The 23,023-nt window shown below is 41.2% G+C and overlaps 2 protein-coding genes across 3 annotated transcripts; one reads left to right on the forward strand and one right to left on the reverse strand.

The window, feature by feature from the left end:
- Positions 1-36: 36 nt before the first annotated feature.
- On the reverse strand, positions 37-12,005 carry LOC141835847 (ubiquitin carboxyl-terminal hydrolase 17-like). Of its 2 annotated transcripts, XM_074723229.1 has the most exons (12): positions 11,508-12,005; positions 8,850-9,271; positions 8,200-8,633; positions 8,016-8,104; positions 6,790-6,875; positions 6,539-6,698; positions 6,152-6,272; positions 5,902-6,059; positions 1,425-1,509; positions 1,100-1,315; positions 928-989; positions 37-851 (listed from the first exon to the last, which is right to left on the reverse strand). In XM_074723229.1, exons 1-12 carry the CDS (start codon positions 11,801-11,803, stop codon positions 185-187), a joined length of 2,796 nt encoding a protein of 931 aa, XP_074579330.1. In that variant the 5' UTR covers positions 11,804-12,005; the 3' UTR covers positions 37-184. The 2 variants fall into 2 exon arrangements, with proteins under 2 accessions (XP_074579330.1, XP_074579329.1); XM_074723228.1 differs by having other exon boundaries at positions 8,200-9,271.
- A 2,969-nt stretch (positions 12,006-14,974) lies between these two features.
- On the forward strand, positions 14,975-16,433 carry LOC141836634 (aspartyl protease 25-like). Its single transcript, XM_074724141.1, has one exon. The coding sequence runs from the start codon at positions 14,978-14,980 to the stop codon at positions 16,259-16,261; it is 1,284 nt and encodes a 427-aa protein (XP_074580242.1). The 5' UTR covers positions 14,975-14,977; the 3' UTR covers positions 16,262-16,433.
- The last annotated feature ends 6,590 nt before the right edge of the window (positions 16,434-23,023 follow it).

Here is a 23,023-nt window from a genome sequence, read left to right on the forward strand (position 1 = left end):
AAAATAACTGTTTCATTCTCAATGGATTCTTGAAATAAATAAAAAGCCTTAGACTATCTCCTTTTATTTTCACAGGATATACAGCCTAATGAACAGAAGAATTTTCACAGGAAAGATTCATTTCCTTTTGCAAAATTATAATAGATTGATGCACCTACTCTAACTTAACATTTACAACCCAGATTTATCGATAAGATTCAGATGTCCTTCCCCTAGAGGTAGAGCTTCTTCTCAAGAAACTGGGCTTTAGCTTAGCTGGGACAATCCCATCAGTCTCTCTACTAGATTCTGTTAGTTTACTACGAATAGTTGTATCAGAATACAAAAACGAAGATGCTCCATCATTGCGGCACTGCTCTCTGTTGCCATCACAAATCGTATCAGCTGTGACACTATCTATAGTACAATTCACAGCTGCAGATGAGTGGGTCGAGTAAGAAGCTGAGTTTCCGTTGCCGTCCAAGAAATTTGAAAATCTTGAGGGACTCTGCCAAGTTTGTTGATCCAAGTTCCCAAATATGTAGTCTGAGAAGTCTTCAGTGCTTGTCGAATTCCTAGTGCTCTCTGCGCTGCACGAGGTCTCATCTGAGCAGCTGAACAAGGAAGAGCTATCGCTCGACGAATCTCTGGCAGAGAAATGAAACATTCTGTTGATGGGATTACAAGGTTCAAGGAGGCTGAAACTGAATCCGACCATTTGATTTGGTTCGTCATGGCATTCTGGTAGATCATGCATTGTCTTTTCTCTGTCATAACCAGAAGAATGAGCTTCTCTTGACCTGCTCCTCTTGGTCAATACGCGGTCTAGGGACGAGGTCCTACTTGTCAAACTTGGGCAATGCGGCGAGCATCTATCATGAGAAAAACGTTTGAATAACTACATTGCATTATCCAGAAAATCAGGACATGGTCACCCTAAACATTTACCTTGCATAAAAAAGCATGTATGCATTTTTCGACAAGACTTGTTCAACCTCCACAGCTTCTACCTGCACTTGTGATTAGGTTTCCATGTTCAGTTGTATTACGGTATTTGATTTGCCTTATCAAGATCTTTGAACAAAAAGGGAATTGATAAATTAAACTTAGTGAAACTTACCATAGCGTCATCCGTCTTAAACCATTTCCCTTGTATATTCTTCACATAACAAACATAGTGGCCGGAAAAAGCCGCATTCATAACATCCAAGTGAACCACCACGGAATAAAGCTTGTACCCCAAGGATTTGCCAGTCGATCCACCATGCATATAAGGTGCTAAATCCAGGTATTCAGGAAAACTAACTGCTTTATTGAGCTTACCGAATTTACCAGACTGTAGAAAATTAACAGACACATGTAAGCACACCAATTGCACATACGAAGAGCTATTATACTTGAGAAAGAACAAATTATGCACCATAAATATTTTGCCAAAGAATTACCTGAAACCGCTTCAAGGCAATCGTAAGGATATTAGGGGCATCAACTATTGTCAATTTCTTTTTGGCTCGCTCATAGGATTTGCATCTGAGATGGAGCAAACAAGTTTATAATCACAGAGGACTAATTCATAGCTAACAATAATGAGAATACAGAGAAGGTTGAGAATGGGTAGCTAAAGAAGAAAAAGAACATAACTGCTACATATCAAAACTGCCTTTGGCAAGAGCACTACAATTATTCCAGCAAATACAAAACAGTGCATAAATAGCTTAAAGAAATAAGGCGTAGTTATTGAACCATAGGCCGGTAGGACTGGCAAACCAAGGAATCAGAAGGTTGCCAATCGTTAGCTCATGGAGTGGAAAATCTAGACACCTGGATTGAATAGGTTGAGGTTTCGAGAACACTGGATCACTCGGGCAGAAAAGGTAGTAGGGACCATTGCTGTCCAGCTATATGCAAATACAGAAGTAAGCTTAGAACATCCCGACTGTTTTACACGGATCTCTTGCATTTTTGAATCCATGAACCCTAACACAGGGCAGGAAAAGGTAATAGGGACCATTGCTGTCCAGCTATATGCAAATACAGAAGTTAGCTTAGAACATCCCGACTGTTTTACACGGATATCTTGCATTTTTGAATCCATGAACCCTAACACAGGGCAGGAACAAATCCCACTCACATGGATACCAGGTTGTAAAAGGGATTGACCTCTCGTTCTTGGCTCAGGATGGAGCCGGCACCTAGGGCCAAGAACAATCAGAGAGGTGTGCAAGTGGAGGAACAACGAAACAAGCCCTTTATTGGAAATCAAGAGGGAAGTAAGGCACGAGTATTGCTCGTCTGCCATGCAATCCCATTACAAGCAGACTTAAATAGAGAAGAAAAAGGGTGATCATCACATGCCGGGTGCTCATTAGGCCCCATCGTCACATGCGGAGATTCTTTTCTTCTCAAGTAAGTCACTCAGACGAGTAGCGGGATAGCACCACTTTTACAAAACCATGGGCTCAAAACCGTGAGCGCCACTGGTTTTACAAAACCAGGAATCCAAGTGGACCCTGTTGAACAGTATGGCACATGGGCGGCCACTTTTGAGTGTTTTTCAGGCACACTGTTCACACGATAAAAGAAAGGACTCTCGTGGCTGACTCAGCCACGTTACACATTGGCACATTGGCCGACACTGACACGAGGATGCGCTAGGAATCCGGGTCCTCCAGGCTCCATGAGTGCAGCCTTCGGTCGGCTGGCTGTACGGAGCCGTCGTTGGTTCTTGCCTGACGGACCAGCAACTCCGTCACTAATCTTCACGGCGTCTGTCGCGGTCGCTTTCCGTTTCTTCTTTTGCAAGGGATTCCAATGGAAATGCCGTCTCCTCGGCCTTCCTTGTTCGGGTTTGCTTCGGGTCGGGCTTGCTTTCTGGGCCGCGATTGGATTTGCAGGTGCCGAGATGACTTTCGAAACAGTACAAGGCCCACGGACCTGCTTCTGCTCAGTCACCTTTCCTCTCTCCTGGCGTCGCCCTACGCCGGAGCTGTACATCTTCTTCCATCGCCAGTAGTACGGACTCGATCGTCGTTGCGGTGGCGCTCGTAGAAGATGCCTGGAAGGCAGCAGTGGCGCTAGGTCACCACTTCCCCCACCACCTTCCGAAAATGGATGGGACATCCATTTAATTGTCGGTGAACAGTCGGGATCTTCTGGCAGTTCGTCGTCCCATCGTGGAGATTCTACGATGATGCACCGCACTCTGAATCCGAAGGCGCTGTGAAGATTGGTGACGGAGTTGCTGGTCCGTCAGGCAAGAACCAACGACGGCTCCGTACAGCCAGCCGACTGAAGGCTGTACCCATGGAGCGTGGAGGACCCGGATTCCCAGCGCATCCTCATGTCAATGTTGGTCAATGTGCCAGTGTGTAACGTGGCTGAGTCAGCCACGAGAGTCCTTTCTTTTGTCGTGTCGAACAGTGTGGCTGAAAAGCACCCAAAGGTGGCCGCCCATGTGCCATACAGTTCAACAGGGTCCACTTGGATTCCTGGTTTTGTAAAACCAGTGGCGCTCACGGTTTTGAGCCCATAGTTTTGTAAAAGTGGCACTGTCCCGCCACTCATCTGAGTGACTTACTTGAGAAGAAAAGAATCTCCGCATGTGACGATGGGGCCCAATGAGCACCCGGCATGTGATGATCACCCTTTTCCTTCTCTATTTAAGTCTGCTTGTAATGGGATTGCAAGGCAGACGAGCAATACTCGTGCCTTACTTCCCTCTTGATTTCCAATAAAGGGCTTGTTTCGTTGTTCCTCCACTTGCACACCTCTCCGATTGTTCTTGGCCCTAGGTGCCAGCTCCATCTTGAGCCGAGAACGAGAGGTCGATCCCTTTTACAACCTGGTATATTATATCTACTTCTAGTTCATCAGCTCCAATCCATCTCTGACACTAGTCTTCTTCCTTTTTTCAGTGCCTCAAATACTAAACCTGTCTGTTCATCTCTGCATATCTACTTTCTTTGCCCAACCACCTCCCCAACAGCATTGCCAATCAAGGAGAATTTAGGTGGTTCCTATTGATTCTTCCAAGCTAACTGATGCTAGTGCCAGATCCATCACATCAAATTTTCATGAAAATGGCTTCTTCCAGTTGAGAGAACTTCTAACTGAAGAATGGGGAGTAACCATACAAAATAGCAAGTTTGACTGCAATCTTCCTTCTGTATCTCTTTGTTCATGTATTGAGGAGAGACTACAAAAATTGAATATTTTTACAGGATGCCTTTCGAATTGCTAGTACTGTCAAGATGGGTTGGACAACAATAATGAAGAAATTTGAGGGATTTAGGAAAGGAAACCTAAATTCATTGAATGTAGATATATAAGGTAACAAGAGAATATAATTTTAATTTATTTTAACAAAATATGCAGGTTTCTGGTTGAACTAGGCTTGTCTGACTAGTGAACATCAGCTTGAAGCTTGGGTTTACATGCAGTCCGATTGATTGACCTGCCTATTGAAACTGTGACTGAAAGCTTGTCCAAGTTAAAATGTGGTACAAATCTAATAACTATGGCCCAAGTTCCCCATCAAGCAGCAATGGCCTAAAACATTGCTTGTATGCTAATTGACTAAGAAAGAAAATTAAAAGCATATATTACAACAGAAACTTTCTAGAACCTAAATTAAACCCCAAAAGCCCCTAGGAGCTATTTCATCTGACTATACCATCATCTTCGATTATACTATGGCGTTTCCATCATCTATTGCTTCAAAGTCAAATAACATTTAAGGTCAGAGGGTTTGTGGCCTTGAATGCACTGTTGTATTGCATATTAAATATGAAAGGAAAAAAAATTGGCACAACAACTACAAACCAATCTTTATTAAAGATGTCATATTTACTCATATACAATGATACAAATCATAACTGCAGGTAGCATTACAACACAAGTATTTTTTTCAGTAGTTTCACGAGAGCTAACATTCCTTAGTATGTGATTTAGTGATAGTTTCCCACTCTTTTTAGTACTCTCCTCCTCTTCTCCCCTGATTCCTTTACCTTGCCCGCCTTGATACCAATTCCTATCCACTTTTCCTATCTCCTACAACAGAGCTTCTCTCTCTTGGTCTCTCTCATCTTCTTGTCTCTCTATTTCCTCCATGCACAAGTGCCCCGGTTTAGAATCCAGTGTCGTCTTATCATGCCAATATCGTCTCATGTATCAGTCAATGAGTGCACAGATAAATTCCACTCGTGCCAACTAGCATGCATTTCAATCTATGCTAAGTTAAAATGAAATTTCAATTCTTAATATGCCGAGCAGCATTTATATCTTTGGCTTACTCATCTCTTCTAATCTAGAGCATTTCTATTACAGCTGAGAATTAAATTGGTACAGTTATAATGCACTATTGTGGTGCAATACCACCATAATTATGCCTAAAGAGATCGCCATTAGCATGGTTACATCGCTCAAAGGGTGAACCAAAAGGCAGGGCATGATGCTCAGCAATAGCCAATCCCATATTCCATTGTCTTTGTTGTTCACAATACCAAATGAATGTGTATTGCTTCTGGAAAATGGTAACAAGTATAACCACACAATTCACTTAGTAAAGATAACAAACTTGAAATTTTTTTTTGTCCAGCGAGAAGTCTTCAAAACAGCTTATAGAAGGAGAAACATTGCACAGAAGAAAATAATTGAAAATATTCATTAATCAATTTCTCAAGTCAAAATTTCAGGTTTTACTCAAGGATGATCATCGACAGGAAAAATTGAATTGGATAATTTTCCAATTCTCATAAAGATGAGAGGACAGCTATATTTTTAGCAATAGATATTCAATTTGTTTCTAGCTCAATAAAGGTTTTCCACTTCAACAAGTGTTCCACCTTCACAAATATGGGGATGATAATTCTGAAGACAACATTCTTAAATGGTTAATCATCTAGATGCTAGTATAACACTCACCTTAGGCATTGATACTTATTATCCCCATCCAAAACCTCTGTCATTGTAAATTTTCTAAGAGCTTCTTCAAGGGTTCCAATATTCCCTTCTATATCTAATGTAAGATCCATCATTCTTTCATTATGTTCAGATCTGTTGTTGCACTTCATGCACTCTATCTGTAATTTTCAAGAACTACAATTTTAACTCCTAAAAATAACTAGAAAGCACTTTAGCATTGGGAAAACTATTAGACATCAAAAATCAAAACCTTTGAGTGCAAGTAACCACCAAAAGTTAGTTGTATGAAACTAGTTTCTTCAGTCCACCGATCAATAGCATGTAAGCCAGCTTCCTTAAGGCAAACAGATTCCATTGCATCAATGGCATATCTGTAAAAGGAAAAAAAATGAATATACATATATGCACACAAATCCCGCCAAAATAATGAATTATCTAGCCACTTCCTGAAAATAAGAGCTTACATTTTTCAACCAACAAAAAAAACATTGTACTGTAAATTCTCAAGCATCAATGACAGATACAACACAGTCTCAGAGACTCAGAATGGTCAAGTAGCATTCATGCTTTATGGTTCTATTATCTTAATAATTTCACATATTAAAATCCAGTTTAACTATGACTTATGACATATCACCTCAAAAATTCATGGGCATCTTCTTCTCTTCCAAGACCAAGTTTACCAATTTTGTACATATGAGAAAGTATGCCAGCGGGGGACAAGGGAGATTGCCCAGCTTGTGCATTGATAAGAAGATTTTCTAGTTCGCATGTGAAACACCATCCTCGTTTGGGGCCTGTTATTAAGAGTGCTCAAACATTAGCAAAAAAGGCTCTGAGTGCCAAAAAACAAAAAGAAAGAGCATGTAACCAGTGGGCGAAACATGCATGATTTTGAATGCACTCCTTCAAGAAGATAAGCAGCAAGTGGTGTAGTAAAAGCAAAACTCTGGAGCACAGCATTTGCATAGCAGCTGCAGAAAAGGAACGATTTAGAATGACTTTAAATCAGATTTTAAAGAAGACAGTAAAAAAGTGTGGAATATTTGTTATACATCATTGCACTTTGTTACTGATACATATTGTTACAGCTAATATGAATCAATGTATATTGAGTCATCATTATTCTTATTTTGGAGGTAACAGTTTCATAACTTAACAAATAGGCTTATGGAAGGTTTTACAATATAAAGTCCTGAGGTGATATAGTTCATAGGCCAATACCTCATAGAACTAGGACCTTGAGTGGTAAAATGGAAATTTATAAGTACACAGCTTTCATCAAGACTTAGACCCTGATTCCCCACAGAGAGAGGGCAAAAAGGGTGATGGAGCAAAGCATTTGGCCACTCCACCATTTACCTTGGCAATTTGGCCAACAGCAGGGAAGAGTGTCGGATCCCGTGGCATGATTTGTTGTGTCAAACTCTTCTGCACAATATTGGGCTAATGGAAAGGAAAGCAGAGAAAAAGGGAGGGGGGGGGGGGGGGGGGGGGGGGGGGGGGGGGGGGGGGGGGGGGGGGAGGTAAATGATTTGTTTACCCTCCCTTTTGTTTTCCATTAAGTTCTGCCTGATAATAATTCTGACATAAGGGTATTTAGTCAATTAATTCTTCTTCCAACCACCTCTCCAATCTCCTCTTGGCTCTCTCTGCATGGTAAACGAAGCATGGAAGATACCTTTCCCTCTCCTCTCCTTCTCCCTCTCCTCTCCTCTCCATTCCCTTCAAGTAAGCCTTAGACTTAGAAGAAATCTCATACTTAAATCGTTAAGAAGAAGACAGCAAAACTGAACAGAGAACAAAGAACATCATGAAATATTATTTATAAAATCATGTTCAAGCTAGTATGATAATGTAAATAATTGAACAAAGAAATATGGAATATTATTTCAAAAATGATGTAATTAATAAAACTCTCATACTTATGAAATGATCAACAATCACCATTGGCAAGTATGAGGATAAAAAACACAATTGAAAAACTCAAGAGAACCATTTCAGCAAGGATCTCATATAGAGGAGGAACATTTATTCAAAACTGCAAAAGACACATGTTCAAACTTATTTACCAAACAAAAAATTAAATAAGGATGTTTTCAAACAATAGTTACCTATTGTGGCAGTTTATTAGACCACTAGGGCATAGTACCACTTTGTCAAAATTGTACAATTTGACAAAGTATTCAAATGGGAAAAGCATCTGAAAATCAATAAGAAGAATGTTACTATCTCACAATACCTAAAAAATGTAAAACCACAACTTTAACTGCCAAAATAAGAAAAAATAATTCAAACCTTTGGTTTTTTAGAAGAATTATTGTCAAAACGAGATGTATGCTGCTGTGAGAGCTTAGAAAGCTTTAACTGCTGAACAACTTTTTGAACAGATGTTTTAATGTCACTGGAATGAGATTCTGCATTGTGACGAAATTTTGCAGGAGGTTTAGAAGGATTATCTACTTTTCTAGATGCATAGTCTGATATGAACTGTCCAGCAGGAGATGCTTGCCCACTGTGACTTTTTGAACCATAAGGAGGACATGATTCATTTAGAGAAGTTCTCAAGGTTGTGTAGGTTTGGGCAACTCCTGACAAAGATCTTAAAGGAAGCATTTCATTTCTTGACTTTGTTTGAGAGCATATATCCACATCAGGAACCTTCCGGGAGACCCTCATATGCGATCTGGCATCCAACATACTGTTCTCTCTCTCTTTGTATGTTGTGGAATCTGTTGAATTAACAACAGTGGCACTTTCAGTTATACTGGAAATACTCTCACATTTACAATCATCTTTAGAGAGTTCAAAATTTGAACAACTTTCAGAATTGATAAGCTTTGAGCCTAAAGGGCTATTTTCAGCATCTTTAGCCACAAACAAAGGCATTTTGTAGTCAACTGCCGTTCTTACTTTATCATGCAAGACATTAGAAGATAAAATAATACCATGTGAAATGTTAGAAGATGATTGTATTTCACTTCCAGATTTGTGGAGTACACTGGGATAAACTGCGGAAGAAAAGGCATCGAATGGTTTAACAGGGCCAAAGAACACTGAATAGCTTGAGGATGAAGAATCAGATGAATCAGAAGCGCTTTCTGTTCCTGATGAGTTCAGAAATTCATCGTCACTAAATGCTTCAGATGAGTAACTTGATGTAGATGACAGCTTCTTGCTGGATATCATAACTGCTGCCTGATAATTTCCTTCACTATTTGGATGATTATTATGCAAGTCAGATCCTTCGACTGTTAGCCCGTTCAATGGTGTGATACCAACTTGGGCAACAAAACAATCATCAATCCGTGGAAAACCACACTCATTCTTGTGTCCTTGTCTCCAATGAAGTATCTGGCATTTCCCTGAGCTGCAATTAACAAACAGAAATAAGCAAATACCAATTGCCAAGTGCTAACTAACTATTATCAGAAGATAGATTGAAAAGATGTTGAAACTTATGTGGATAGACATTCTAGAATAAATAAAAAAGAAAATGTTATAATTCCATAAGCAGTATCACAAAGTAGCCAAAGAAATTAGCAATTTGAATATGTATAATTAATGAGACTCAAATCTGAATTCATTCAGGTATATGTCACATGAACATAGTTTGAGATGAGAAGATTTGATGTGTCATGTTTCATTGGAACCTACAATAAGGTTGAGGGCACTCTAGGGTCACTTATTGGCATCAAGATTACCAAAGAAACATTGGCGGGATCAATCCCAATAAGATGATGCTTGAGTTTGCCACCTGTTGGTTGAGTGGGAAAAAAATATTAGGATTATCTCCAAAGTTAGTCAGTCCCCTTCACCTTTATATACATTTCCTTATTTTACATTCATATCCTCAAGTTTAACATATTTACAAGAAAGTACTAACCCACTTACAACTAGGCCTCCAACACCTTTGATGTCAAGCCACACATGTTAAATTTTCATCTTTTATTGTAAAAAGACCACACAGAACACCTTATCTTCAGCCAAAAACACACTCTTCCACACGATGAGATTACAAGAATAAGCACATAAGAAAAAGAAGTAATGTTACATGGCTCAATCTAAGTCTATACTATACAGAGATCTAAGCCTACATGATATGAAACAAACGTAAAAAGAAAGTTGGACAAATCAATTCCCTAGATCACTAAAAGCCCCTAGATGAAAATTTCCCTATCTACAAGCACTATGGTCTCCTGCAAGTACAATTTTCTCTACCAAAGTTCAAAATCTTGAGTTATGCCAAAGTTTCAGTCTTTGAGTAAAATGGTATTGTTTCAATGTAGGATGTCAGCGACATATTCGATGTGGAAGGAGGAAAAGATGAAGAAAAAGAAGATAAATCAATTAGATACTTAAATTCGAATGTGATCCACCTAAAATGATACAATTTGAGATTATCTTGTATGGACACAAGGTACAGAAAAATCATACTACTGTCTTAATTCATCTTGAACTTACTGCAGCATGCCAAAAGGCGTTGAGTGTTGGCACAACATGATGCTCATCGATATAATTGATACAACAACACAAGAGACATTATTTGTGCTTAATATTGAAGGTTTTGTGTGCAATTGAGATGTGGACAAGTTGCATGTTGGGCCATGTTCAAATGCATGCCTAGCAAATACGCCTTGTGCCATGCCAGTCATGCACTTTGGATGCACACAGGTATGTGCCAGGCCAAATACTAGGTGGTGCAAGGTCACCTATGCATCACAATCTCATCAACACCCAACATAATTATACTGAAAATTTTGAAACTAAATATAACGTGAGGATTGATTATGATAAAAGCACCAAACACTGGCATTGTAGGCAACTAATCACACTAACATAATTGGAAAATAGCATGAAAAGAATTTAGCAAGCTCCTTTTGCTATTGAATTGTCTCTTGAACCAAGTGCGTGTTCAAAAAATCAAATACATCATGTTTAATCAGATAATTCACATCATTGCCTTAGGCAAACTTGATGAGAGATGCCCAACATGTACACAAGGATCGGAAAATAGCATAATTTCTAAGGTATCTTAGCTGAAAATTATGACCAGCGATCTAGTTTCTGAAGAACATTGTACAAATCAAGCAAAACATTTACAAATGGAAACAGTTTTTGGATAATTTTTTTTACATATCTAAGGCATCTTAGAGAAGAATTTCACTATTAGCTTCTCCAACAACCACCACTACCTCTTCTTCCATTGGTTTCTTCTCTGCTCTCCTCTTTTGCCTACCACAGTGACCATAATAAATAGGGTTTAGACTTCCTTCCTTTATTATGGGTCAATGAGGAAGAACAACACATAGACAATCAATTGAGACACCTTTAGCCATCCATCGGAATAAATCATACAGCAAATACATGCAAAGCAATTAATTCTTAACCAGAACGTTTGGCATAATGCTTTCACATATCGAACCAAGAAATTGACAGTTCATTAGGTTGCCTAAGATCCACAGGCTCAAACAAAGTAGAAATGGATTAGAACCCTAATTCTAAAAAAACGCAGAATTAAGCAGTAAAAAGGAAGCATAATTCAGTAAAACTTCAACAAGACTCCAACAATTCTCGAGTTCATAGAGTGGAAGACCAAAAAATACCAGTATTTTACAGCCTTGCACCGAGAGCACCTCGTCGTGGTAGGGCAGTGGCACACAGCACACACTCCCAATCTCGGCCCAGCAACCCCACCTGCCGCAGCAGGGAAGAGCCTCCGGCACCCAAGCGCCACACGCGAAGATTCCTCCTCCGCCTGCGCGGCCTCCTCCGCCGCGAGGAGCGCGAGGCGCATGACCTCCGCCCGCCTCGCCCCGGCCCGCCGCCACCAGCGCCGAGCCAGCAGCAACAAGAGCAAGAATACGACGAGCGCAACGACGGAGAACCCTAGGGCGGGCATGCTCCTGCGCCCCGACCGCAGCCCCTCGTCCTGTGATCCTCCTCCGGCGCCGCGCGCATAGATCTTCCCTGAACCTTCCAACTCCGGGTTGCTGCCGCTCGCCTCCGCTCCCTCGAAAACGGCTGGCCTACTTCCGCGTCCGCCTCCGTGAGATTCCGATGCCGGCGACGGGAGATCGAAATCGGCGCAACGCTCGTGGAAGAGGAAGATGCTCAAAGGCACAAGGACAACGATAATTGCCAAATACAGAAAAAAAAAAGTAGAGCGATTTCAATAGAAAATATCCAAAAGAAGGATAGAGAAATGAGTCAAGCATTGCAATTGATTTGAGTCAATAAGTTTCTAGCCAGCTTTGAGCCTCATTTGTATAATGTATTTTGAGCATTAATTAATTTATGGCCTTACGTTAAAGAGTCAATAATAGCAATATTGGCTTTTGGGAGGGCCTTTATGTAAATTTAGCATTTCCATGTTTTGAAATTTCAGAGTTAACTACAATTTAAGGTAAGTTCGAAAATGAAATTTGTCAAGGCCTACATTTGAAATGTCATACTCATTCAGTTCATTAGCTAACACATCAACCTTCATTTCATGCATGAATGCCGGAGGATCTACGAAAATAAGTTTTAAGATTTTCTAACTTGCTACAACAAGTACGAAGATCAACTTCTCCTAATGTATCAAACTTGGAGTCACAAAGTAAATGTGTTTATACTTGCTTCATTCAAAGCGAGCTTCAACATTGAGAGATAGATACTTAGTGATTTTTCGAGAATGGTATGGTTAGATTACATATGTATATATATCTTGACGCCCAATTCAAACTTTTCGACTTCAAGGGAGCTAGTTTGTTGACCTTGGAAGGAACTAACTTAGAATTTCTTCCTTCTTTTAGGGCATCTCCATGTCTAGGGCGTCCTTCTTTTAGGGCATCTCCATGTCTAAGGCGAAACAAATACAAAACCTTAGGGTTTGAAATAAAATATAATTCTATTTCACTTGCTTGATTTAATCTCTTACAATTTACACCCCAACAATAGTATTGCTTTGCTTATTTTGAGATTTAATTATGGCGGGAGGTATCTTTAAAAAATAGAGAAATTTGAAGGGGGAAATAAAAATGTGGTCTAATTACCTTCCTACATTTGTTTATTAAGATAAGGACACAATTTTGAATGATATTTTAGCTTTGTCAGGTAGCACCAAAATGTTTATTTTTCTCATGTGATAAAAATAAATAAATAATATATATATATATATATATATATATATTACTTTCTTAAAAGAGATCAACTTGTCTTAATTATTTGTTAAAGATAATTACTTTCACCTTCAATAGTAAATTAAGGAATAACAATATATGTCTCATACTTATTGTTCAAGGTAGAAACCTCACTATGATAATGCAGCGACATGAATCTACTTTGGACCAAAGAGCGATAATGTCAAAGTCTTCTTCTTACTTTCTTCTTATATTGTGTCATAGTCAATCATGTAGAAAATAACATGAGTCAAAAGGTTCACTGAGAATTATTTGATGAGGTTCCTCCAATGTCTAAGCCATCATGGAGTCTCAAGAAGAGATGAAATGAAGCAAAAAACTAAGTAAAAGTATAGATGATATAGTAGATGATGATACCTTTTCTAAAGAGCTCTCTCTCTTTGCTTATACATGGAGAGAAACTCAAAAGTTAGTGTCTTATGAATAGAAGCATAAGAGACACACCTCTTTAAAGAACGCCCTTATAACCACCATGTCCTTCATATTAGTAACTGTAGTGTCCTTTCATATACCAAGAGGTTGGCATGTTGGAAAGTTAGGAGATCGATAGGTCAGGAAATCAAAGTGTTTGACGAGTCAAAAAATCAAGGGGGGCTCGGCAAGTCGGATTGGATTGATCAATGAGAAACTGTTGACACATCACGAGTCCATGTCGATCAAGTACTAAATAAGCCACATGACCCCTATGTGTGACTAGATCCTGCCATATAACTTCTGTCGTCTCCACCGCATCACCTATGATGGAGATTAGACTGAATTGAAAATTTTTTGAGCGGGTTAGATAGGTTAAGTGATCGAGTTGGTTGAGTTAGGCGAGCCAGTTGATCCTAGCTCGAGTTCATCACCTCTAATTTTACAACAAAGCTCATTTATTTTGTACTTTGCAACTACCTTCATTTCTCTCTTTGTTTTATTTGCTACAGCAGAGCTCTAATCAGTTGCATTTAGACAAATTCTGTTATCACTACAGTACTGCTCTAAATATATTAAAAACAATTACATTACAAAAGTTTGAATTGCATGGCTTCGTGCTGCGATTCATTAATTAAACTGGAATTTCTGAAAACACATGCAAGATCAGTTTAGCTGAAAATTCTTGTATTTTCAGTAGTTCTGTTCCAACCATGCACAGTACGTAGATCATCCCAGCCAGTTCTTGGATCAGTTAGAGAACAAGCTCAGTTTCCAAAAACTGTCATGGTGTGTTCGTAAAAAGGACTGTGACTGTGAAAGCCTTTCATATTGGTGTAAAATGTCTAAGTCAGTAAGTCTCAGTGCAGTAGACGACTATGCATGACCTAGCAGGAAAGAACAGAGAAGAAGAAGAATCCAATCCTTGAGTGTTCAGATCTGCATGCATGTTCTATCTTGTTGACCAAACACCCAGATTGGCTATTCTCCAGGGAACAGGAGTCCCGTGACTCCTCCCTGTCTCGACTCCATCGAGCACCACGAGGAAGATGGAATCATCCGGAAATTAAAGCAGACTCAGAATAATGCAGACAAGACAAAAAAACTTTTAAATACTGAAGAAAGGGACAACTTTGACACGAGCTGTTTTCTTCTTCTTCTTCTTCTTCTTTTACTTTGCATGGATCTACCTCGATCGATCGAGTCTTCAGCAGTAGTGAAACGTATCGTGTCTTTCTGTCACTTGCACATGAAGAAGATAATGTTGGGCTCGTGATCTGAAAGAGAGCTGCATCGAAGAGAACAGGAAACAGGGATGGATTGGCTTGGAAGACAGATCGGATCTGCTATGAACTTTTGAGATGCAATTATTAGTTTTTGGAGGGTGTTTATGTAATTTTGGCTATGCACGTCTCTGCATGCCTATAAAAGCAGTGACGACGCTCATCACACGGTACGCGTCGCGAGCTCGATCAGTCGCCATGGCCGTTCCTCACTCCCAGCTCCTCCCTCTCCTCCTCTTCCTCCTCCACCTCTCCGCCGCCTCCCACGCTGCCGATTTACGCCTCTTTCACTCCGCCGACCGCCACTCCTCTTCGCCGCTCGATTCCGCCCTCGCTCTCGCCCGCGCGGCCGACGCCTCCCGCCTCGCCTTCCTCTCCTCCAAGCGCACCTCCGTCCCCATCGCCTCCGGTCAACAGGTCCTCCAGTCCTCCGCCTACGTCCTCCGCGCTAAGATCGGCTCCCCTCCGCAGCAGCTCCTCCTCGCCGTCGACACTGGCGCGGACGTCGCTTGGGCCCCCTGCTCCCCCTGCGCCTCCTGCCCCGCCGCCGCTTCCCAGTTTCTCCCCGCCAACTCCTCCACCTACACTCCGCTCCCCTGCTCCTCCTCCTGGTGCCCCCAATTCAAAGGCCAGTCTTGTGCCGACGCCGCCCCCTCCGGCCCCTGCGCCTTCACTCAGCCCTACGGCGGCGACTCCTCCTTTTCCGCCCTCCTCGTCCAGGACTCGCTCTCCCTCGACTCCGACGTCCTCCCCAATTACCTCTTCGGATGCGTCAACTCCGTCGACGGCGCCGCCGCCAATCTCCCAAAGCAGGGACTTTTAGGGTTAGGTCGCGGCCCCATGTCTCTCCTTTCCCAATCCGGTAACCTCTACCAGGGCGTCTTCTCCTACTGCTTGCCCAGCTTCAAGTCCTACTACTTCTCCGGCTCCCTCCGGCTAGGCCCAGTGGGCCAGCCGAAGAGCGCCCGCTTCACTCCCCTTCTCAAGAACCCGCACCGGCCGTCCCTGTACTACGTCAACCTGGTCGGGGTCAAGGTGGGCCGCGTCCTGGTGGCCGTGCCGCCCGACTCGTTCGTCTTCGACCCGTCCACCGGCGCCGGCACCGTGGTCGACTCGGGCACGGTGATCACGCGGTTCGTGGCGACGGCGTACGCGGCTATCCGCGACGAGTTCCGGCGGCAGGTGAACGCGTCCAGCGGGTACACCTCGCTGGGGGCGTTCGACACCTGCTTCAGCACCGACGAGGTGGCCGCGGCGCCGGCCGTGACGCTGCGGCTGGAGGGGCTCGACCTGGTGCTGCCGGTGGAGAACACGCTGATCCACAGCAGCGCGACGCCGCTGGCGTGCCTGGCGATGGCGCCGGCGCCGGCGAACGTGAACTCCGTGGTGAACGTGATCGCCAGCTTGCAGCAGCAGAACCTGAGGGTGGTGGTGGACACCGCCAACGACCGCCTGGGGTTCGCGCGGGAGCTCTGCAATTAACTATGCTTAATTTGGTGGTTTAGGGTTTCAGTGATGCATAGGGTGTTGTCTGAGAGTGGAGGGTTCACGGGTTGCGTGTCAGCTTTTGTCTGGTTAAGTGATGTGCCACGGGTTGTTCTCCATCCTGTCTGCTGTTTCTATAGTGTAATCATATCATACCGATGAAATCTAGTGGACGCAATCCTGTCTCTGGTGCACCGCAAAATTAGCTGGATTTTTTTTTAAACAAACTAAGAATCAGATTAGCAACTCATGTCCCGTCTATAGGAGATTTTTTTTCCCTATATGACATAACTAAATTGATTACGATAAAATAGACTTATAGAAGAGGATAAAGATTTAAATTTTGACGAAGTCGAGCAATATCTTCCTTCGTTATGATCAACTGCAGTTTCTCGATTTACCTCCTCACAAATGATCATGGGGTCGATCGTGTGGAGTCCCTGTGGTGACGGATTCCACCTTTTTACAGAAAAGTAAGAGATTTTTTTATCTGAGTATGATCCATGACTTTGGTTAATATAAGACTTTATGTGATGTGTCAATAGTCTCTGATAGATCGAGTTGAGCCGACCTTCAAACTTGCCCAACACTCTAACCTCTCAGGTTGTCGATCTGTCGACTTGTCGACTTGCTGAACATTCCGACCTTCCGAATTGTTGACTTCTCGACCTATCGAATACTCCGACTTCTCAACCCAGACCAACTTCTGACCTTCCGAGTCGTCAATCTTTTAAGTCACCGACTTCCCGATTTCTTACCAACTTCCCGATCTCTTATGTGAAAGGACACAATGGTAGTTACTAATACGAAAGGACATGGTAGTTATAAGAGAACCCTTTAGAGAGATGTGACCCTTGGGGTTCTCTCTAGGAAGTATGTCCTTTGACCTTCTCTTCCTATATAAAGTAAAAGGAGACTCTCTCGAGATAGTCATCTACGGTATCATCCAATCTCATGGTCAACTTTACTTCATTTTTTACTTTATTTTTCAATTATTCGATTTGGGGCTCAAAGTATGCATCAGAGGAATCTCACTGTAGGGTAACTCTTAGTGAACCTTTTGACATGTATATATTATTCTTTACATGATCAACTATGCCATGTCACGAGAAGATAGTGAGAAGAAAGCTTCAACGTTGCTCTTTGGTCCAAAGTAGATTTCTACAGTTGAATCATCAGAGTGAGGTTCTCTGCTTGAATCATTTTGACGTCATACGTGAAAAAACTAACAAAGAGGTTGAGATGATCTCTTTGTCATCTGGAAGAAGCTCTTTATCGGGGTTCAGAAAATTATAAAGGGCACTTTTCTATCATCTTGTTGGATTTTTTGTAGTGAATCTTCAACAATATTTTCATCTGCACCAAACATCTCTGACTATTAAGACTCGAAATAAAAAATAAAAAAATAAAAAAAAAACGGAGATCGCGCGAGCGGTTTCCGCTTTCCTTGGAGAGAAAATCACGACAGCGCGATTTAAAGGTCGAGCGAAGCCCTAAACCTTGCCATCCCTAAACCAAGCCGCCTCCTCCTCCATAGCCGACGCCGCACTCGCACGATCGGCACCTTCTCCCAGCGCCGCGACCGCCGACGCCCTCTGCCGTTGTCGCAATCGCCGACCGCCGCCCTTCGCACTGCGTCGCAGCCCGCCGACGCCCTCTGCTGCTGTCGCAATCGCCGACCGCCGCCCTCCGCACTGCGTCGCAGCTCCACTACCGTGCGCCGCGATTCCCATTAGGTCTTTCCGATCTCCTCTTTTCTTCTGTCTCCGTTCTTCTCCTTCCAATAATTTTGAGAACGAGCTCTATTTAGGGACCGAAGTAAAATCGGTCGTTAATTAGGGACCGATTTCATTTCGGTCCCTAATTAGGGACCGATTTTAATTTTCGGTCCCTAAAATAGGGACCGATTCTAATTTTCGGTCGGTAAAATTAATATTAAATAGAGGATTCAATTTTTTTTAGCAATCTTAGCAACCGAATTCATATTCGGTCCCTAATATTAGGGACCGATTCGTAATTCGATCCCTAAATTAGGGGCCGAATTAAAAATCGGTCCCTAAATTTCGATTACTTTTTTTTTCTCTGTTTTCTCATGCTCGATTTCCCCCCACCCTCCTAAAATATGGATCGAATTAGGGACTGATTTGTAAATCGGTCCCTAAATTAGGGACCGAATTACAAATCGGTCGCTAATTAGGGACCGAATTACAATTCGGTCGCTACTTTAGGGACCGAATTTAATTCAGTCCCTAATTAGGGACCGATTTGTAATTCGGTCCCTAAATACCGATTAATTTTTTTCTCGCGCTTTTCGCACGCTCAATTTTCCCTTCCCTAAATTAGGGACTGATTTGTAATTTGGTCCCTAATTTAGGGACCGAATTACAAATCAGTCCCTAAATACCGATTAATTATTTTTCTTTATGATTGATTTTGTATCTCTCCTAAATTAGGGACCGATATATAATTCGGTCCCTAAATTAGGGACCGAATTATAAATCAGTCCCTAAATATCGATTAATTCCCCTCTCTCGATTATTTCCTCCCACCCACCCGAACTTACTTTTCTCCTCTCCCGATACCGAGCCCTTACTTTTCTCCTCTCCCGATACCGAGCCCTAGCGATCTCCTCTCCGCGTCCTCCCTCACGGGATCTTCTCCTTCTCCTCTAGCGCACGAGATCTTCTCTTCCGGCGTCTCCGGCGCCTCTCCGAACTCCTCTTCGCGACCTCCCTCTCGCACGAGATCTTCTCCTCCAGCGCGCACGGGATCTTCTCCTCCTGCGTCTCCAACGTCTCAGGGTAAGTCTTTTATCCTCCAATCTCCTCCGGCGTGATCTCCTCCGGCGCGGTTGCGGTCCCGACGGGTGAGCTGTCGGTCATGCAGCCGACCGCCTAATTTTTTTCAGTGTCTCATGCTTTATATTGGAAGGTTTTATTAACTTTGTAGTACTTCTGAGTATGGTTTAAATTTTTATTCCATGGCAAAGGTAGTTGTCATATTTTAAAACGAATCACAACATACAGGGATCATCCGTGGATCACTCCACCTCCTCCACTCCATCCTTCAAAAAGGTCGGTGGAAGATTGCAATAGGACTACTCTTCATTAATCTTAATTAGGGCTAATTAATCGAGCCTATATAAATAGCCTTAATCTTAGTCCTTTCAAATTTGACTCTGTTCAATATTTGACTCTGGAAGTTCTTTCAAATTTTCATTTGCAGATACATGAAAGTGCTTTTAGTATCTGTTGGATAAAAAGGCTTTCCTTTAAATACACTTGCAGTTTTGTTGGATTTTGTTACATTTACCTGCATTGTCTTTATCCATTTAGTTAGCACTTAATATTGTTAAAATTCTACAGTTTCTAAGCATTGTTTTGCATCTGTGTGACAGAGATTCACGTTGATCTGTTCCAAGAAGTGAATTGGCTGTTTGTTCAAGTGTGCCTTCTCACATCTGCATAAGGTAAAAATTTGACCCTATGTTTCTTAATTAGCGCTTTAGCTACTTCATAATGTCTTTGCATGCAATCTCCTCATTGTTGTTGATTAAGTTCAATAAATAACAGCTTTATTTTTTTTCTGAATCTGATAATCACCAAACTGCTATAACGATAATAAATGCTGAAAATTTTGTTAATTAGCTTAGAATAAGCTGACATATGTGTGACTCATGTTGGCAATCACAACTGGATCTCATGAACTCATGCAAACAAATCAAATTGGACTTTTGCTAATAAAACATGAATTAATTTTTCGTCATAAAAAAAATTGAACCAATCACAGCTGTTAATGCCTTTTCAGCAGTTAATGCCTTAATCAAATAGCCTAATAAATATGATCAAAGTTTACGTGGTGAAATTTGCATGTTTGGCTTTAATTTATACATTTATTAATATCGTAATTGGGTTGCCTGATTGCAAGTTTTCTGAGGTGCTGGCAAGTCTAGTTGTTTGGGTATATTCTTTGTTGTGAGGTTGATATTGTTAGTAATAGATTTGCAAAGAATGATGCTTTTGTAACTTGGTCATTGCCTTTTCTTTGCTGTAGATTGTATTTTTTTCCAGCATTTATTTTTCTTTGTTGTGAGGTTGAATAGTAAATGAATACTTTTGCTTGTTGTAAAATACAAGGGGTTCTGATGTAGTTTACTTCACTTAGGCATACTGTCCTGATCGTTTCTTTCATGTGCTTTTGAAGTTGTGTAGGAGATATTTTTGTTTCACAGGAAAACTATCATGATGCTCCTGTACTTGGTTCTTTGTCATGCAGGTTGAAATGATACATTGCAAGAGACTTAATGTGCAAAAAGTTTTCCATTCATGGCACTCCAATGAAACTTTTATATCATAATGAAAGTAAGACTTTACTAGTGCTGAGAACTGGACTAAAGGGTGGACCATGCTCGTCAGACATATGTCGTGTAGATCCCTTTGGTGGAACATTGCTTTCAAAATTTCTGTGTGAACCTGGGAAACATTGATCCGTGGGCCATCATTGGAAATGAATCTTCCCACTATTTTCTTATTGGCATTCATCAGAATATAGAAGAAATGAAGATGTGCAGTTCCATACAAAGAGCAAGAAGCAACTTCAAACCATGGATAGTGATGAAATTTTAGAGCGAGCTAAAAAGGTTGAATCCAACGGAGCTGATAGAGAGTGTAGGAATGAATTATTGAGCGCCTTAAGGCAAGAAGTCTTTTCATCGTGTATGAACAATTTAAAATTCAATATAAATTATTTTTCTTTTATCATTTTCATAATTTTGTGAAATGTTATTCAATTATAATTTGAAATTATAGATTGCATGAGAAAGAGTTTTAATGTTGGTTGTATGTAAATCATGGGAAAATAAAATTTTTTTAAAAATCATAATTTTACCGACCGATTTTTAACTTTCGGTCGCTAAATTAGGGATCGATTTTTTAAATTCGGTCCCTAAATTAGGGACCGATTTTGAATTCGGTCCCTAAATTTAGGGATTGAAATATTCATTCGGTCCCTAAAATAAAAATGTTGGTTGTATGTAAATCATGGGAAAATAAAATTTTTTTAAAAAATCATAATTTTACCGACCGATTTTTAACATCGGTCTAAATTAGGGACCGTCCCTAAATTAGGGACCGATTTTGAATTCGGTCCCTATATTAGGGACCGATCTTGAATTCGGTCCCTAATTTTAGCGACCGAATACAAATTCGGTCCCTAATTTTAGGGACCGAAATATTCATTCGGTCCCTAAAATTAGAGACCGAATTTTGTGCGGTCCCTAATATTAGGGACCGAATTAGATTTCGGTCGCTAATTAGCGACCGAATCTAAAATCGGTCCCTAATTTGAATTACGACGAATTATTTAGCGATTTTTGTAATCGGTCCCTAATCGGTCGTTAAACGGATTTAGCGACCGATTAGGGACCGATTTTTCGGTCGCTAATTGGGATTAATTTTGTAGTGATGAAGGCCACATCACCTCATCACCTCCCTTTACTACAAGGGCCTCCACCTCTCCTAGTCTGTCCACCGATCCCATGGCGTACGTAGGTAAGATTGTCAACTACATGGTCGTCGATGTGCACCAACTCTCCAACATGATTCTCCAAATCCATTACATCTTGCTCATGCCCCTCCAAGTCGGTGTTGTGCTCAGCCTCCTCTCCATCTACTTTAACCACTCTGTCATTCGTGTCATCATTGACCTAACATCCATCCTAATCAACTCATTCTCTATCTCAGTCCCTATGATTGTGATGTCAACCTTGTGCACGCAACCAACTCTAGCCTCCGATGAGTATTCAGCTTTCAAGAGCCTCACATTCAAAGTGAATATTCTATATTTCGATTTCGTGAGATAAAAAGATTTCAAGTGGTTTTTAATAGGGGATATCTATCAAAATGGAGCTTTAATCCCTTAGTCTCAAGATGCTTAATCACTCTGTCTTGGATAGGGGACGTCTATCAAACCGGACCTTCAATTCTTTAGTCTTAGACCAAGATGTTTAATCACTGTCTCTCGAACAGGGGACGTCTATCCAAGCGATGTTTCAATCTTTTAGTTTCAGACCAAGATGCTTAATCACTTTGTCTCTGATAGAGAACGTCTATCAAAGTAGAGCTTCAATTCCTTAGTTTCGAACTAATATGCCTAATCACTTTGTTTCAGATAAGTGATGTCTATCCAAACGGAGCTTTAATCCATCCGTTGATCTCCGACTAAGATGCTTAATCACTCTATCTCAAACAAGGAACGATATTTCATCTCCTCTACCCCAAACATAGTTGCTATGTTCAGATTTAATATATCCATCTCATTTCTAACAAAATCATATTTTTATTTGCTATTAACAATGGAGGACTTCTCCGATCCTAGACGCCAACACTTCAGTCAATTAGAATCTCACCTCCTTTAACTAGATTTGAGGGAATACTTGTGATGCGGAAGTAAATAAAGCTCCACATGGTAAATCTAGACTAAGTCAACAAAGAATCCGTGTAGGAGATTTCTTGACTTGGTCAACTCAAGGTCCATGTGGTATGATCTAAGAGTTAGTCAACATAAACTACACATGGTATGTCAACAGTCTCCAACTGATTGAGCTGAGTCAACCTATCGAGTGCCGATCTCCCGAGTCGTTAACTCCTCAATCTGTCGAGTATTCCGACTTCTTGAGCTAGACTAACTTCTCGACCTCTCAAGCCGTCAACCTCCTGAGTTGTCGACTTCCAGATCTCCTATGCGAATGAAAGGATACAA

Source organism: Curcuma longa, chromosome 10 (assembly GCF_044706935.1).
Source record: "Curcuma longa cultivar G26 ecotype Majalengka, Jawa Barat chromosome 10, ITB_CL_G26_1.1, whole genome shotgun sequence".
Lineage (NCBI taxonomy): Eukaryota > Viridiplantae > Streptophyta > Magnoliopsida > Zingiberales > Zingiberaceae > Curcuma > Curcuma longa.

Excerpts from the sequence above, each read along its gene's own strand:
- LOC141835847 (XM_074723228.1), bottom strand. The coding sequence starts at position 11,803 with ATGCCCGCCCTAGGGTTCTCCGTCGTTGCGCTCGTCGTATTCTTGCTC. Across the intron at positions 8,105-8,199 it reads ATTCTTCTAAAAAACCAAAG|ATGCTTTTCCCATTTGAATA; the intron begins GTTTGAATTATT and ends ATTGATTTTCAG. Across the intron at positions 6,273-6,538 it reads GATGCCCATGAATTTTTGAG|ATATGCCATTGATGCAATGG; the intron begins GTGATATGTCAT and ends TTCCTTTTACAG.
- LOC141836634 (XM_074724141.1), top strand. The coding sequence starts at position 14,978 with ATGGCCGTTCCTCACTCCCAGCTCCTCCCTCTCCTCCTCTTCCTCCTC.